The sequence below is a fragment of the Garra rufa genome, chromosome 19 (assembly GCF_049309525.1).
Source record: "Garra rufa chromosome 19, GarRuf1.0, whole genome shotgun sequence".
In the NCBI taxonomy this organism is placed as follows: Eukaryota; Metazoa; Chordata; class Actinopteri; order Cypriniformes; family Cyprinidae; genus Garra; species Garra rufa.
Window position 1 is genome coordinate 20,441,941 of NC_133379.1, and position 18,044 is coordinate 20,459,984.

The following is an 18,044-nucleotide window of genomic DNA, read 5'->3' on the forward strand; positions in this document are numbered from 1 at the left end:
CAGGTTTGTGCTCAATATTATAGTATAGTATATATGTAAATATACACAAACATTATATAAAAAATTGGTATATAAAAATATATAAATTACTAAATAAACTCATTACAAAATAAACATAAAAAAATTATATTAAAAATAAATTTAAAAAATATAACATTTCTTGATTTCTTTATTTTATAACATTAAACCATCAAGCTTTTATTTTGGCGCAAGGAGGCCGTTAAGCTTCTCTCTGTTGACAACAGCTGGTTTATAAGCACTTCTCATTATAGGTTTGGCACATGTTGTGTTCCCTAATTCATGTTATGAGTAGCTCTAATGCAAAGATGAATTCATGTGGAAGAGCATTTATTGTCGCTTTGAGACACTGAACACAGGATCATAAGCTGCTTGTGTGTAAAGGAACACAGTGCCGCACTTAAATAGATAGTTTACCCAAAATGTAAAAAAAAACATGATTTACTCACCCTCAAGCCATCCTAGATGTATATGACTTTCTTCTTTCTGAATCGGAGTGTGTCCTGGCTCTTTATAATGGCATTGAGCACTTTTTATGATGAATGGGCGCACTTTATTGGATTTCAAAATCTCAACAGCCATTCACTGCCATTATAAAGCTTGGAACATTTTTTTAATATAACTCTGATTGTATTCGTCTGAAAGAAGAAAGTTATATACACCTAGAATGGCTTGATATTAAGCAAATCATGGGGTGATTTTTATTTTTTTTCCCTTTATACGATGGAGTTTTAGTGGCACAAAATTATGAGAATAAAGTCAGAGTGTTTTGAGAATAAAGTTAAAATGTTTTGAGAATAAAGACAAAATTACGAGGATTAATTTGTTGCAATTATGAGATTAAAGTTATAATATTTTGAGAATATATTCTAGCCTATTTCGCATGCAAATGGCCCGGATTGGGAGTACCGGAAGATATTTCAAAGTCTTAGTTTTCATAATCAATAATGTGTTTTTGGTGTTTTTTAATGTGACGTGACAGATCGCTGTATTTGCCTTAGTTTAAGCCGCATGTGAGTCAATCATCTTTCCGATTACAATGGGACATTTGTTTCATTAAATTAAACTATTTCTGTTCTATTTCTGGACTGTCATCACTCCTTCGCATTTGTATCATGCTATAAACTTAGAATAAAGAGGGAAAACGCATTTATAATTTGTATTTCGTGATAAAACTGACTGAGCTTTGTTATGTTAAAAGCATGAAAGCACAAAATTATTGCGATTACTGGGTGGCTGGTGCGGTACAAATGATAAATGGAAGATGTTAAATATTATTTCCAATCATTTACTGTATTATACCATGAATAAAACAGCTTGTGAATAGTCACTTATATATCTCAGAAAAGACAAAATAACTTATTATTAACATATGTTTAGAACATTTTATTGTTGTTTTTAATTAAAAACATGAGGAACGAAAGATTGGATGCCACAGAGGTTTTTTGCGGAATTTTCGAGAGAGAGAACAATATAATTTAAGTAAACGAACGTCATAAATGGCATGAATAAAGCAAACTGTCCCGCCACATTAAAGAGCATGAAAAACACATTATTGCAAGACACATTGTTTGTTTTTCAATACAAAAATGACAGAATTTGAAAGCTGAGACTTTGTTTGATATTAAAAGTACTAAAAGCACAAAGCTTATTGCTATTATTGGGTGGATGGCACACTACAAATAGGCCTAATGAATGCAATCGAAGACATGAAATATTATTTCCCAGCATACTGTCCCTGCGAGTTTTAACACATGGTATAATTTCTGTTAATAATCCCACATATATTCAAATAAATTCCGGTGGCCTGGAAACTTCTCCTGGTGCTCCCAATCTGGGCCATTTGCATGTGCAGACTATATTCTCAAAGTATTATAACTTTAATTGCTATAATTTTATTCTCATAAATTCGACTTCATTCTTAAAAACATTTTGATTTTATTCTCAAAATATTTAGATTTTATTCTCAAAATGTTATTTATTTGTACTTTAACCTCGTATGTTTAGTTTTTTAATGCTGTTGTACCTTTAAGACACAGTGCATATATTTATTTAATTAAATGACAGTCATTATGATAATCACAGTAAGTTATACTGATTTTAGTTTTATTTTGATTAATCGTGGAGCCCTAGTCATAAGTATCATTTGGCTTCCTGTAAAAAAATGTAAATCAGGTTTCACACCTAGTTAAGTTCGATGTGAGTGATGAAGATTAAATGATTAACAATCTGATTATGTGTAATTCTCTTTGTAGGTGCAGTTTGAAGGGCTTACAGGACATGTTCAGTTTAATGAAAAAGGACATCGGACCAACTTCACAGTCAGCGTGATGGAATTTGGCCCAAACGGACCTAAGAAAGTAAATCAAGTCGTTTTTTTCCCTGCTTAGTGTCCAGACTTAACCAGCCCATCCCAATGACTTCACATTCTGACTTCTCACTCGAAATTTTAGAAAACAGATCATGCTTGACATTCTCCTGACATAAATTTGATTCGGAATGATTAACCTGAGGTTGCACCTGAAACTTCAGCACTAGCTGTGATGAAAGCAAAATTAAGTGTTAGTCACAGGCAGGCTTAAAGAGCCGCGTATGCATTTCAAGTGATTACAGCTCCTCTTAAGCCGTCAATATGAATATTTAACATTCTAAAAATAGTGGCTCTGAAATTCCTGTGCACTGCTGTGATATTCCTCCCTTCTGCCTGCAGGTGGGCTACTGGAACCAACATGAGAAGTACGTGAGCACAGCTACTTACACCAATATGCTCAATGAGACGTTTGGACTGCAAAACAGGACCTACGTAGTCACCACCATCTTGGTGAGTTTTCAGTACTTGACTTGAGTTGGAAAGATAGTACATCAATAGTTGTGGTTTTTGTTGTTTTTAAAGCTTTTTCTGTTCATCTGTTCAGGCAATGTTTCACATTAAGTGTGAATTACAAATCATCAGTGTCATGAAGATGAAATGGTGTGCAAATTTTTACGTTTGTGTGTGTGTGTGTGTGTGTGTGTGTGTGTGTGTGTAGATAATGAGCTTATAGCTGTCTGTGCATTTTTTATGGCAGTTATAAGTCACATTGTAAGACATAGAATCAATGTTGTAAAATATAAAGTCTCATTACAAGATACAGTGCCTTGCAAAAGTATTAATTTTTTTCACATTTAGTTTTGTTGCAGCATTATGTTAAACTGCTTTAAATTACTTTTTAAATTGATTTCCACATCAATTTACACTCCATACACCATAATAATGACAAAGCAAAAACCAGATTTTACAAATTTTACAAATTTATTAAAAATAAAACACTAAAATAAGTACATTGCATAAGTATTCATACCCTTAACTCAGTACACAGTTGAAGGACCTTTACAGCCTCAATGAATACTTTTGCAAGGCACTGTATGTGACAATGTGCTATGTAGTCTCTATTATCTTTTCTTTTAACTATATAATGGGCTTCAATTATATTGAAAATGGACAGAACGTTTTTTCAAATCAAAAAATTACACCTTAGCTTTATATACAGTGAACACTTAAAGGGATAGTTCACCCAAAAATGAAAATTCTGTCATTAATTACTCACCCTCATGTCATTCCAAGCGAAAGACCTTTGTTCATCTTTGGAACACAAATTGAGATATTTTTTGATGAAATCCGAGAGCTTTCTGACCTTGCATATACAGCAATGCAGCTGACACATTCAAGGTCCAGAACTGCAGTAAGTACATTGTTAATATATTCAACCATAAAAGAAAACCAAAACAATGACTTCATTCAACAATTTCTTTATGCATCGTGGTACTCTTGTGAACATGTGTCGAGGACTGACATGGAAGATAAGAAATTGTTGAATAAAGTTTTTTCAGGGCTTCAGACTGCGACTAAAACTGTCGCATTTGCAACCCCAAGTGCAGAATAGCAGTGTCTATTTCGTGCACAACTTGAACAAACTATAACAGGTAAAACTGTCAGCTGTGTGAATATGGGCACTTACTATGGCTTCTTCTATACGCTGTGTTCTGTTAATGTGTGAACTTTATATTATTTGAAGCGCACTTTTCGTCCAATAATCGCAGCATAATCGATAAGCTTTGTGCTTTGTTACTTTTATTAGCTTTAAAATTATGCTAAATTCATTAGCGCCTTAGTTCAAGTGGGGTCAGTTATCATTTTGCCATACTAATGCGCTGTTGCATATTAATATTTTTACTTAACCTGTTGTCTACATGATCATAAAGAATGAAAGGAGCTAAAGATAAAATTCAACACCTCCTATAAAACTGCATTTCATTAATGAAGAAAAACCAACTAGATTTGTGAAAGACATATGGCAACATTTATAGGATGCATTAAGAAGGAACCCAGACTACACTCAGTGGCCAAGTGATGCTTATGGTCCATGATATTGGCACAGATTCTGTGTAATAAGCAATTCTTTGTGACTGTATATAGTTTTCAAGGTGGAAAAGATATTTAGTTCCCACTTTTAAGTTAAACTTAGTTCCCAGGACATCTACAAGATGGATTAAACTGCTGATAAAGTCAAGAAAAGATGAGACATAACCACGTGACAGTATGACTAAAAAGTTAAAGTGTTAGAAAAATAATAGGCGCCTACATTTGTTTCCTGTAGAACAGTGGTTCTCAATCCTGGTCCTGGGGGACCCCTGCTCTGCACATTTTGCATGTCTCCCTTATTTAACACACCTGATTGAGATCAGCTCATTAGGAGAGAGATCCATGAACTGAACTAACAAGCTGAAGATCTCAATCAGGTGTGTTAAATAAGAGAGACATGCAAAATGTGCAGAGCAGGGGTCCCCCAGGACCAGGATTGAGAACCACTGCTGTAGAAGGAGCTCTGTTTTTTGTTTCTTCATAACATTATGGTTAAACCACTGATATCACTGATATCATAAAAAAAGACGTTATTTTTGTTTTCTTTGCACACAAAAAGTATTCTTGCAGCTTCATAGAATTACAGTTGAGCCACTGATGTCACATGGGCTAGTTTAACAATGTCCTTACTACCTTTCTGGGTCTTGAACATGTCAGTTGCTTTGCTGTCTATCCAGGGTCAGAAAGCTCTTGGATTTCATTAAAAATATCTTTGTTTGTGTTCTGAAGATTAACAAATGTTTTATGGTTTAGAAATTAATTACAGAATTTTCATTTTTAGATGAACTATCCATTTAATCACTCTCTGAATGTCTGTCAGCTCAGTTGACTCCGATTGGCTGTTCAACTTAGCGAACCAGTGCACGAGAAGACTAGCGAAAGTAATGAAACCATGCAAACAACCAAGTCAATAATGAACACAGAGGCTGTTCTCATTTTTCATCTGAGCATTCCAATATGCAAATATTTTAATAACGACATGGCTGTCTGGAATGTAGGAAGTTCAGACCAACTAATCAGCATGATTCATATTCAAAATGGTAAGCAAGCCTGCTTTGCTTACAGTTTGTATATCCGCAATACAAGTTTTAGCTTCCTTTTTTGAATGACAAATATAAACTACTGCCACTTGTTGATATAGACGGTTATTTGCTTTTTTTACCATTAGTTCTTTAATGTTGGTTTTGTGTATTTGAAGTACCGAGTGGCTCAGTCAGATTTAGTCACTACCATTTTAGTAGCCACAAACCTGCTAGAGCATACAACAAAGACATAAAAAACATTATTAATGTCACCATGATATTTTGGTGCTCCTGGAGGGTTATATAACTTGTTTCATGGTAAAAAATGATGCAAATTTGTAAAAATTGTCACCACATGATCCTTCACTCAGAGGAGTTTGTTCTCTTCCTCTGGGGTGAATCACCATCCTCTCAGGAAGGTGAGAGGTAGTGTGAATCTTTTGAACCCTGCTGGGTTTACTGTTCTGCTCATTACGGGCACAGTTTGTGGGCTGACTCAGAGTTTTGAGTGGCTATTAATCTTATTTCAGAGGAACTCCAAAAAGAAATACCTTCATTCCCTTAAGGATTTTTCTTTGACTGTGGTTAGACAGCTGTAGTATTGATTTGTCTTTTATAATAGACTACAGCACTGTAATATTACACCCATGCACCTGTGTTTCCTCATACACACACATTTCAGTGTACTTCTCTTGTTTTGTTTTGTTTTTGTTGGATGTTTTTTTTTTCTGTTGATGTTGATGCACAGAACTGAGCTGAAATGCAACTCTTCAATAATATATAAGCTGAGAAATATGCTGGAAATGCAGAAAACATTTGATGTCGCTGATGCAAGACTTTCTTTCAAGCCTCTTCAGCTCTGAATCATACAGTAATCAAACAAGTAGACTGATCTGGCCCTTGCTACCACGCAAAACAAGAAATGTTAAATTAACCTGCACTGTGTTCTTTATCCTTAGGAGTCTCCATATGTGATGCTGAAGAAGAACCACGAGCAGTTAGTGGGTAATGACAAATACGAAGGTTATTGCGTGGAGCTGGCCGCAGAGATTGCCAAGCACGTGGGCTATTCCTACAGGCTAGAACTAGTGGGGGACGGAAAGTATGGAGCCAGAGACGCAGAGACTATGATGTGGAATGGGATGGTTGGAGAACTAGTGTATGGCGTAAGTAGCTGTTATCTGTGAATGTTAAGTTTTGTGTGGTAAGGATTTGTTTGTTTATTAATTTATTTATTCCAGCCTTTATTTTATTTTTTATTTTATTTCAATTCATTTTATTGTACTTTTGTTTTATTATTTTTTTGTATTTTTTTTGTATTATTTAATTACATTTTATTTGATAATTTAATGTATTTTTATTATTTATTTTAATTAATTTTTATTATTTTATTTTATTTTAATTCATTTTATTTTACTTTTGTTTTATTTATTTAATTTTTATTATTTAATTTAATTTAATTTTAGAATTTAATTTTATTATTTTATAATTTTTTTATTTGATTTTGATTTTATTTGATTTTATTGAAACCATTTTAGGTTCATGTATCTCTATTGTACATTAACAGTCACTTTAGCTTCAAGCTTTTACTTTATAATTGTATTAAATTAAATTAAATTCATTTTATTTTACTTTTGTTTTATTATTTAATTTAATTTAATTTAATTTAATTTAATTTAATTTTATCTAAACCTGCATTTTAGGTTCATGTATCTCTATTGTACATTAACAGTCACTTTAGCTTCAAGCTTTTATTTTATAATTGTATTAAATTTAATTAAATTTAAAAAATTTAATTTAATTTAATTTAGTTTAATTTATTTTACTGAAACCTGCATATTAAGTTCATGTATCTCTAGTGTACATTAACAGTCACTTTAGCTTAAAGCTTTTTATTTTATTATTTTATTTTATTGATTTAATTTAATTGTATTATTGTATTTTTTATATTTTATTTATTTAATTTTTCTCTAGTGTACATTAATAGTCACTTTAGCTTAAAACTTTTTATTTTATTTTATATTTTTATTTCATTATTTTATTTATTGATTTAATTTAATTGTATTATTTTATTTTTAATATTTTATTTTATTTTAGTGTACATTAACAGTCACTTTGGCTTAAAGCTTTTATTTATTTTTTTCTTTTATTATTTTTTAATATTATTTTATTTTACTGAAACTTGCATATTAAGTTTATGAATCTTTAGTGTACATTACCAGTCACTTTAGCTTAAAACTTTTTATTTTATTTTATATTTTTATTTCATTATTTTATTTTATTGATTTATTTAATTTTATTTTTAATATTTGATTTTAGTGTACATTAACAGTCACTTTGGCTTAAAGCTTTTATTTTTTCTTTTATTTTTAAAAAATATTATTTTATTTTACTGAAACTTGCATATTAAGTTTATGAATCTTTAGTGTACATTACCAGTTACTTTAGCGTAAAGATTTTTTTTTTTTTTAATTGATTTAATTTTAATTTAATATTTTATTTTTTATTTATAAATTGAAACCTGCATATTAAGTTGATTTATCACTAATGTACATAAACAGTCACTTAGATTACACAGATCACACAGAACAAAGCTTTTATTTTATTTTATTGAAACCTTCATATTACGTTCATATATCTCTAGTGTACATTAACAACCGCTTTAGCTTAAAGCTTCACTTCCTCCATTCCTTGGAGGTCCGGTCTAGATCTGTAACAATGACAAAAATCTTTTCTGAAATAAATAGCAAAGTGCTGGCAAAGTCTGCTGCAGAACAGAGAACAGGACACAGTGTATCCAAACCTCAGGTTGAACAAAAGTTTTTTTGTCTCTTATCACTTATAGGGTACATTTTCCTTACTGTCAAAGCATGTTAGTGCAATGTCTGACTCTCTGAAAATTTTGCAACAAAACAAAAAGTCCTAACAAAGTCCAATTAGCAAGATATAATTCAAAATAGCAAAAATAAGGTGCATGTGAGGTTGGCTTTTATACACACTCAATTTTTTTATTCAAAGCATTTTTACCCTAAGGCTGCGGCATTAGTGGCTTTGGAATGCTAAGCAGTGTCAGATGTAGTCTGTCTTCATCGGGCTAAATGCGAACACCGCAGCTCAGTGTTGTCGAGCGGCGTTCGTAAGATTTCTCTTCTTCTTAGAAAAAAAATATGATGCATAGAGAGCAATAGCGTATGAGGGATTCTCTTGAGGATGCAACATTGACTCTGTAGTGATTCATAATACTTGAAGTTATTTATATGTTCAGCTGCTTCTAAAATGGCAGATAAAGCTTTTTGTTGGTTTGGGCTTGATTTGTAATTCCAGTGCGCTCTGGAAACCTACAGAGGAACCGCCTTGTTGTATGCAAACTGGATCTCAAAGCTTCGTAAAACATATTGTGAATGTTTGATTGCATCACTTTCTGAGAAAACATGATTGTCAACAGTAAATCACACTAGGCACTTTATCTCTGTCTTGTAGAAAGCAGACGTGGCTGTCGCCCCCCTCACCATCACTTTGGTCAGAGAGGAGGTCATCGACTTCTCCAAGCCCTTCATGAGCTTAGGTATATCCATTATGATCAAGAAGCCCACCAAGTCCAAACCAGGCGTCTTCTCCTTCCTGGACCCATTGGCGTACGAGATCTGGATGTGCATTGTGTTTGCCTACATTGGCGTGAGTGTGGTTCTCTTCCTGGTGAGTCGCTTCAGTCCGTACGAGTGGCACGCGGATGACGAAGAGGAAGGAACGGAGCAGCAGATCCAGAACCAGAACCAACCTCCGTCACCAGACCCCAACCAGTCGCCGAATCAGCACGGCCAGAATCAGAACCAGCGAGAGGAGAAGCAGGAGAAGCAACCTGAACACACCAATGAGTTTGGGATCTTCAATAGCCTGTGGTTTTCCCTGGGAGCCTTCATGCAGCAAGGATGTGATATCTCACCAAGGTAGGTGGAAATGAAAAAAAGCCATTTTCATCATCATTATCATTTTTCTTTTTTCATCTTCCACTGCTGCTTTTTCGTTTGGCTGACTCATATTCCACAAACAACATCTGCGATGGAGAAAATGGGTTGTAAAATAAAGATGATCTTCCTAATCGTCTGCTGCAGTACAGCATCCCTGAGCTACATCTGAAATGCAGATCGTGTTGAAAAAGGATGCCTCAGAATATATTAAGAAAGGAACAGGGAGGTTGAATTTGAAGTGAAGGCAAAGATAAGATTATCAACTGGTTTTTATAACCAAAACAGACAAGTTTTTTAACTGAATTTAATCAGAATTAATTGTGATTAATGTTTACATAATATTTGTGCGTGTACTGTGACTATTTATTATGTGCATTACATGCATGTATATATTTAAGTTTTTCATTTTATTTTAATGTTATTATTATTATTATTTTATTAAGTTAATTATATTATATTAAGTTAAAGCCTGGAGGTCTGTGAATGTTGAAGGATTTTGTTTGTTATTTTATTTTATTTTATTTTATTTTTCTTTGTTTAGTTTAGCTTAGTTTAGTTTAATTTAGTTTCGTTTTTTCTTTTTTTCTTTATTATTTTATTTTATTACCCTGAAAGTCTGTGAATATAAATTTTATTTTTTAATTAAATAAAAAAATGTAATTTAATTTAATGTAATTTAGGGCTGCAACTAACGATTATTTTAATAATCGATTAATCTGTCGATTATTTTTTCGATTAATCGATGAATCGGATAAAAAAAAAAAAACAAGGGATTTACAACCCTTTATTCAAAAACAGAACTAAAATCTTTAGAAAGTGCACGAACATGTTGCTCCTTGAACTGTTATAATAATAATAATAATAATAAAATAAAAATGGACTAACACAAAAAACATACACATGTATGCTTTACATCTGCCAAATATATAGACTATAAATAAACTAAAATTACCATCTGTCAAGACAGCGGCTTGCTGTGGTGTACATGCTGCATTTCCCATCAAGAAGCCTCTCAAATTAAATTCCTCAGTGCGCATTAAAAAAGTCATGTGACTTTGCACGCTGGAACGGGATAACTTGACTAACTTTCTGCTACATTCATTCTGCCATGGCGGTGTTTAGTGTCCTGCCATCAGCAGCGACCAGCTGGAAGAGTTCCGCATTCAAATGCACGCAAAACTGGCCTCAAAGCCCCAGCAAAAGTAATTACCATGAATGTGTCAAGGCAAAAATTAAGAAAATATTCGAATTACTTATTAATAAACTAGTATTTTCTGATTCAGTGTTGCAAAGATGAAATTGACGATCCTGCCATCTGCTCATTAATGCCTAATGCATCTTTATGGATTAGCTAATGAAAGAGTTTTGTTTTCGATTTTAATTATTTCGTTTTATAGTAAAATAATAATTTAAAGCTTTCTATAGATATTGTGTTTGTGAGGCAATTACCTGGGTTTCGGTTAATTATTGTGAAGCGCTCCTGTTTAAACCAAAGATATCAAGCGTATTCTGTTTGTTTTCTTTAAGAGCACATTTTGTTGATACTGTGAGTACACACAAACTAAGGTAGACCCTTTACAGTTCCGGCCAGGGTGGTAAATTACTCTTACCTTTATGAGCAAAAAAGAAATTCCACATTGCACTGGCGTCTCCATGTCCTGCAAAGCGCGCTTCTCTCCGCACAAACTTTGGAATTATCTTGATTGAATGATTAAACTAATATTGTGATATGTTTTAAGTTTTTTATATCAATGGATTTTAATTTAAATCGCGATGAATTAAGCAGGCTTTTGATCTGTCTGCCGCTGTTTGCTAGGTATAACTTTAAAAAACAAAAACTTGAATTTAACAAACAAAAAGTGTTCCAAATATATCTCTAAATTAACTTTATAAACTAAAGGAACGAAAATAAATGTAATCACTTTGCTATTAAAATCAGCAGCTGTGTAATGAGGAAGAGAAAGAGAAAAAAAGACAGTCGGACTGGAAATTCAGTCGGCCAAAAATTGATGAGCTGTCGGACATTTTTACAAGGAATGTTTGTTTAATAACCTATTTAATACTCTTAGACTACTTTCTTAATTAAATATATTATTTCTTTGATTTGTTTTAGCGTTTTTAGGCTGCTTGTTAGCTGACTGAAGTGTAGGCTATATATAAAAAAAACAACGTGCCACCGTCACAGCCCTATTCAAAACTGAGACGATTTCACCTCAGCAGAGCTCCTCTTTCTCCTCACGGTTGTGGTATGTTTTCGACACATTATACAGACAGACAGTGTTACAAAAACTATAGAAGTAGTTTTCTCCATCTCCACTATCCAACGACCCGTACAGCAGCTGTTTTGCGATCGAGCATTGGCTGCTGTGAAAGTACGCTAGCCAAAGTAGGCTTAAATATCAAACATGTTTGATACAAATCGGGGCAGCATATATACATAATGTAGAAACGGTGCTTTATGCTCAAATGTTCCAGTTTTGCGCATAAGTTAAATTCGCATTTTTGGATGGAAACACAGCATATGAGGTGCCGAACTCTGCTGGCATCAGTGCGGGAGAGAGACCGAATGTGTCCACTCCGCTCTGCGCTCAATTTTTTTTAAATATATATAATAACAACCAAATGTCTCTGCGTCGCGCGACACAACGAATCGATTATGAAATTTGTTGCCAACGCTTTTAGTAATCGATTTTTATCGATTTTATCGATTCGTTGTTGCAGCCCTAATGTAATTTAATTTAACCTGCATATTAAGTTAAAGCTTCACTCCCTCCATTCCCTGGAGGTCCGTGAATGTTGAAGGATTTTGTTTATTTTATTTTATTATTTATTTTTGTTTAGTTTAGCTTAGTTTAGTTTAGTTTCGTTTTTTCTTTGTTTTTTCTTTTTTTCTTTATTATTTTATTTTATTACCCTGAAAGTCTGTAAATGTAAATTTCATTTTTTAATTAAATAAAAAAAATGTAATTTAATGTAATTTAATTTAATTTAACCTGCATATTAAGTTAAAGCTTCACTTCCTCCATTCACTGAAGGTCCTTGAATGTTTAGTTTTGTGTGTTAAGGATTTATTTTTTTATTTTATTTTAATTTTTTTTTATTTTTTGAACTACAAAAATAACTGGCTTTGTCATTGCAGGAATAATTTACATTTTACAATATGTTAAAAATATAATATATTATTACAATATTTCACAACATTACTCTTATTACTGTATTGTCGATCTAATAAATGCAGCCTTAGTAAGCGACCGCTTTCAAAACCATTAAGAAATCTTAATGATCCAATTTAATTTAAATTAATTTAATTTAATTTAAATTTTTATTTTATCTTAATTTTTTATTTGATCTTATTTTACTTATATAATAAAATATAAATTATTTTTATTTTAAGTTTTATTATTTTACTTATTTTTGTATTTTCTTTTATTTGACACAATAACTCCATTATCATTGAACTACAACAATAACTGATATAATATAATATAATATAATACAGTATAATATATTAACATTTTTATTTTATCTTAATTTTTCTTATTTTACTTTTTTATTTTACTTATTATTTTATTTTATTTGACACAATAACTGCATGATCATTGAACTACAACATTAACTGCTTTTGCTATTACAGGAATAATTTACATTTTATAATATGTTCAAATAAAAAAAGGTTATTTTAAAATGTAATAATATTGCACAATATTACAATTTTTTACTGTATTGTTGATCGAATAAGCCTTAGTAAGCATAAGAGACTTTCAAAACCATTAAGAAATATAAATGATTCAACATAATATAAATGTATACCTTTATTTTTGTTATCTGTACCATATTTTTGCAAAATTGGAATTTAAATGGCTGCAAACATATATTTATATTTGTTTTAGGCTATATAATTGTTAAGCTACACATTTAAAACCTTATTTGAATCCATCTCCTTGACTGAACTGGCGCTTGTTCACACAATTTTTTTGTCGCTAGCATTAGTCATGAGGAAAGTGTAACCATAGGTTAGGCGAGTGCTGACACCCCTGATAGGGTCCTCTAGCCTCATTATGTGCAGACTGGCCTTGAGCCTCTGGGTGTGCTGGCTTCTCTGCTAGTGTTTGACATTTTGCTTGGACATGTATATCCTTGGCTTGAGGGAAGCAAGCAACACACTCAAATTAGATTACACTGCCAGAGAGCGTTCCATGACAGATGTGATTGTCTGCACCGGAGCACTCAGCCTGACAGTGTTTCTCCATGCTAGCTGAGGACTTCCATGGAAAACGCCATCACCTCTCCCCTTTGAGCTAAAGGAGAAATTCTGAAGTTCTGGGCAGGCGAGAGGCTGTTATGAAATCATTAGGAAGTCCTTGATATGCAGTCAGTGTTTGAGGGAGGTCAGTTGGTTTTCATGGTTATGAAGTCTTAGATTGAACTGACGTGGTGCTGAATCATCATGTTCTTTTTACCCAAGGGCTTCAGACAGTGATAGGGAAACACGTCCGGTCTTTCATGCCCTCCAAATGTGTATTTTATAGAGTTCTTACAATTTTTTTGTTTGTTACAGTTGAGGTCAAAAGTTTACATCCCCCTTTCAGAATCTGCAAGTTAACGTTTACATCCCCTTGATTCTTAATACTGTGCTGTTAGCTGAATGATCCACAGTTGTGTTTTTTTGTTTAGTGATAGATGTTGATAAGTCCCTTGTTTGTCCTGAACAGTTAAACTGCCTGCTGTTCTTCAGAAAAATTCTTCAGGTCCCACAAATGATTTGGTTTTCCAGCATTTTTGTGTATTTGAACCCTTTCCAACAATGACTGTATGATTTTGAGATGCATCTTTTCACACTGAGGACAACTGAGGGACTCATATGCAACTATTACAGAAGGTTCAAATGCTCACTGATGCTCCAGAAGGTGAAAACTTTTTGAATTTGAAAATCAGGGTAAATTTAATTTATTTTGTCTTTTGGGAAACATGTAACTACTTTCTGTAGCCTCTAAAGGCTAAATGAAAAAATATGATATTTAGGCAAAATAAGAAAAATGTACACATCTCCATTATTTTCAAAAGTTTTTACGCCCCAGTTCTTAATGCATAGTTTTTCCTTCTTATGTGTTTAAACATTTTATAATAGTTGCATATGAGTGCCTCAGTGTGAAAAGATGGATCTCACAATCACAGTCATTATTAAAAATGGTTCAAATACACAAAAATGCTGGAAAAAACATTTAGCAGATTCTGAAAGGAGGGTGTAAACTTTTGATTTTTAACTGTAATTGATATACAGTACATATTATTAATCCTTAAAGGATTAGTTTACTTCCAGAATTAAAATTTCCTGATAATACCTGATATTTACCAAGATGTTCATGTCATCAGTCGAAAAGAAGGTTTTAGAGAAAAACATTCCAGGATTTTTCTCCATATAGTGGACTTTAATGGAAATCAATGGGTTGAAGGTCCAAACTGCAGTTTTAATGCAGCTTCAAGGGCTCTACACGATCCAACAAAGGAATAAGGGTCTTATCTAACAAAACAATTGGTCATTTTCTAAAAAGTGAGAAAAAAAAAATTTAACCACAAATGTTTATATTATATTATATATTTTATCTGTTAAGTTATCTGTTAAGTAAAATTAAAAAACCTTCTTTTCGACTGATGACATGAACATCAGGTAAATATGACATAAATATCAGGTATTATCAGGAGATTTTAATTAGTAATCTGTACTGAATATCAATTACAGTTGAGATCAAAAGTTTACATCCCCCTTTCAGAATCTGCTAAATGTTTTTCCAGCATTTTTGTGTATTTGAACCCTTTTTAACAATGACTGCATGATTTTGAGAGCCATCTTTTCACACTGAGGGGCAACTATTATAGAAGGTTTAAACACTCACTGATGCTCTAGAAGGAAAAACTATGCATTAAGAACTGGGGCGTGAAAACTTTTGAAAAGCATGGAAATGTGTAAATTTTTCTTATTTTGCCTAAATATCATATTTTTTCATTTAGTACTGCCCTTCAGAGGCTACAGAAAGTAGTTACATGTTTCCCAAAAGACAAAATAAATTAAATTTACCCTGATTTTCAAATTCAAAAAGTTTTCACCTTCTGGAGCATCAGTGAGTGTTTGAACCTTCTGTTATAGTTGCATATACAGGACAAACAAGGGATTTATCAACAACTACCACTAAACAAAAAACACAGTTTTGGATTATTCAGGTAACAACACAGTATTAAGAATCAAGGGGATGTAAACTTAAACTTGCAGATTCTGAAAGGGGGATGTAAACTTTTGATAATACTGATAATGCAGTTAAAATGATAATATTTTAACTGTGAACAGGTGGTCATATTAGAAGATGCACAGGCAGATAAGGATGTTTAGATGTTTTTTTTCTCTAAAAAGACAAAAGTAGTGATTAAAAAAATGTATTTACAGCCTTAGACATGTTTTCTTGTATTAGTGGGTAGTTGTATCCATAACACTTTGAACATCTTAATTCTCTCAAGATGTTACTGTACATAAAGGTGCTTGTTCTCTGTGCTTTTTGGAATGTGAGGCTATTTGTCAGCCATCTCGGAAACCACTATTTAAAAAAGTGTTTTGGTAATGAGGATTGTGTGGGCCGGACAGAAGGCACCAGGCTGCTTACAGTATTTATCTCTGACAGGAAACTTGTTTGTCCTCGACAAATGTCAGAGCTGCCACTCAGAGCTCTGACTGCTCACATTGTTATTCACTCTAGCTCATCTGTGCCAGTGCTTCATGAAACTCTGTTACCTCATCTAGCCTGATTCTCTGATTAGTTTCTGATGAGGTGCTTATAAAGGGATTTCATTAATTCATCATTTCTTACAAAGGTGCCAAAAACAAAGTCTCTTTGACGTCTCTCGAGACGGATAGCAAATAGAGAAGCTACTGTAAGCATGCGGGCAATCAAAGCAATTAACTCGATTCGAGCTATGCCGTAGTCTGAAGTCATGAGGAGATGGCACAGATGATTAGCAAGCCGCAAAATGTGAGCAGAGAATCACTGAAGCACAGCAGCATGACACGACTCTGATGGTATATGAATTAATGACTCAACGATCGCTGCTCCTCTTTTAGTGGTTCACCCACAAGTGGGAATTGCAGACTGTTTACTATGCATATAATTCACTATCACTGTCACGTCCACTAGCATCAACACTGTAGCATTTCATGGCACATTTGAGTGTTGCAGCAGCTAGGCTATGTAAACAGTGTGCTTATGTGAACTGTCTTTTTAGATTCTGACTGCTAAAAGCCACCTGTTAGTAGAAACCGTCTGTTCATCTGCATAAATTCTTTGTTTGAGACACAGATCTTGAGCACTGTAGCGTTAATTGGGTTATTCCTTCATTAATGTGATTTATTTCTCTGCTCTGCATCACTGAATCTTACATTATTTTAATTAAGGATAAAGTAACACAACCAGTGAAGTACTATATGTCCGTTGTTCAGTTTATTGTTCTATCGTTGTGTATATCGTTCTGTGTATCTATCATTCTGTCTGTGGTCCTGTCAGTCTATAGTTCTTTCTGTGTAACATTCTGTCTTTGGTTTTGTCTGTATATTGTGCTGTCTAGCGTCTATTCTGTCTGTGGTGCTGTCTGCCCATCGTTCTTTCTGTGTAATATTCTTTCTGTCATTTTGTCTGTATATTGTGCTGTCTATCATTCTATCAGTGGTCCTGTATATCATTCTGTCTGTTGTTGTCTGTCTGTCTGTCTTTTTGTCTGTCATCCTGTCTATCTGTTGTTCTGTCTATGATTGTGTCAGTCTAACGTTTTGTCTGTTGTTTTGTCTGTCTATAATTGTGTCTATTGTTGTCTATCGTTTTGTCTATCATTCTGTCTGTCGTTCTATCATTTTGTCTATCATTCTGTCTGTTTTTTTGTTCTGTCTTTGTATCGTTCTGTCTGTCCATCATTCTTTCTGTCATCCTGTCTATGGTTCTATCTTTCTGTCATTCTGTTGTGGTCGTTGTTTCTGTGTAACATTCTGTAATTTTGTCTGTATATTTTGCTGTCTGTCTATCTTTCTTTCTGTCATCCTGTCTGTCTGTCGTTCTCTCTGTCTGTCATTCTGTTGTTTTGTTTGTCTATTATTCTGTCTGTCATTTTGTCAGTCTGTCTGTTGTTTTTTCTATAATTCTGTTCTTTCTGTTGTTCTGTCTGTCTGTGGTTCTGTCTGTCTATCATTCTGTTTGTTGTTTATCATTATCCTTGTCGCCTGTCTGTCTGTCGTCATGTCTGTGCATCATTCTGTCTGTCTATTATTCTGTTTGTTTTGTCCTGTCTGTCGATCACTCTGTCTGTCGTCCTGTCTATCTATTATTTTGTTTATTCTGTCTATCATTCTTTTTTGTGTAACATTATGTCTGTCATTCTGTCTGCATATTGTGCTGTCTGTCTATCATTTATCATTTATCTATTTATTATTCTGTCTGTTGTCCTATCTGTCTGTCATCATATTAATTGTTCTCTCTGTCACCCTGTCTAACGTCATGTCTGTCCATTGTTCTATCTTTCTGTTTTTTGTCCTGTCTGTCTGTCATTCTGTCTGCCATCCTGTCTGTCTATCATTCTGTCTGTAGTCATGTCTGTCTGTCT

General features: G+C 33.2%; 1 protein-coding gene across 1 annotated transcript in view; it reads left to right on the forward strand.

The window, feature by feature from the left end:
- gria1b (glutamate receptor, ionotropic, AMPA 1b) overlaps nt 1-18,044 on the forward strand; it is a 106,975-nt gene that overhangs the window by 64,602 nt on the left and 24,329 nt on the right. Inside the window, exons 8-11 of the mRNA XM_073825138.1 lie at nt 2,274-2,378; nt 2,729-2,839; nt 6,402-6,608; nt 8,923-9,389. Coding sequence (XP_073681239.1) covers nt 2,274-2,378; nt 2,729-2,839; nt 6,402-6,608; nt 8,923-9,389 — 890 coding nt within the window. The remainder of the gene's footprint in view (nt 1-2,273; nt 2,379-2,728; nt 2,840-6,401; nt 6,609-8,922; nt 9,390-18,044) is intronic.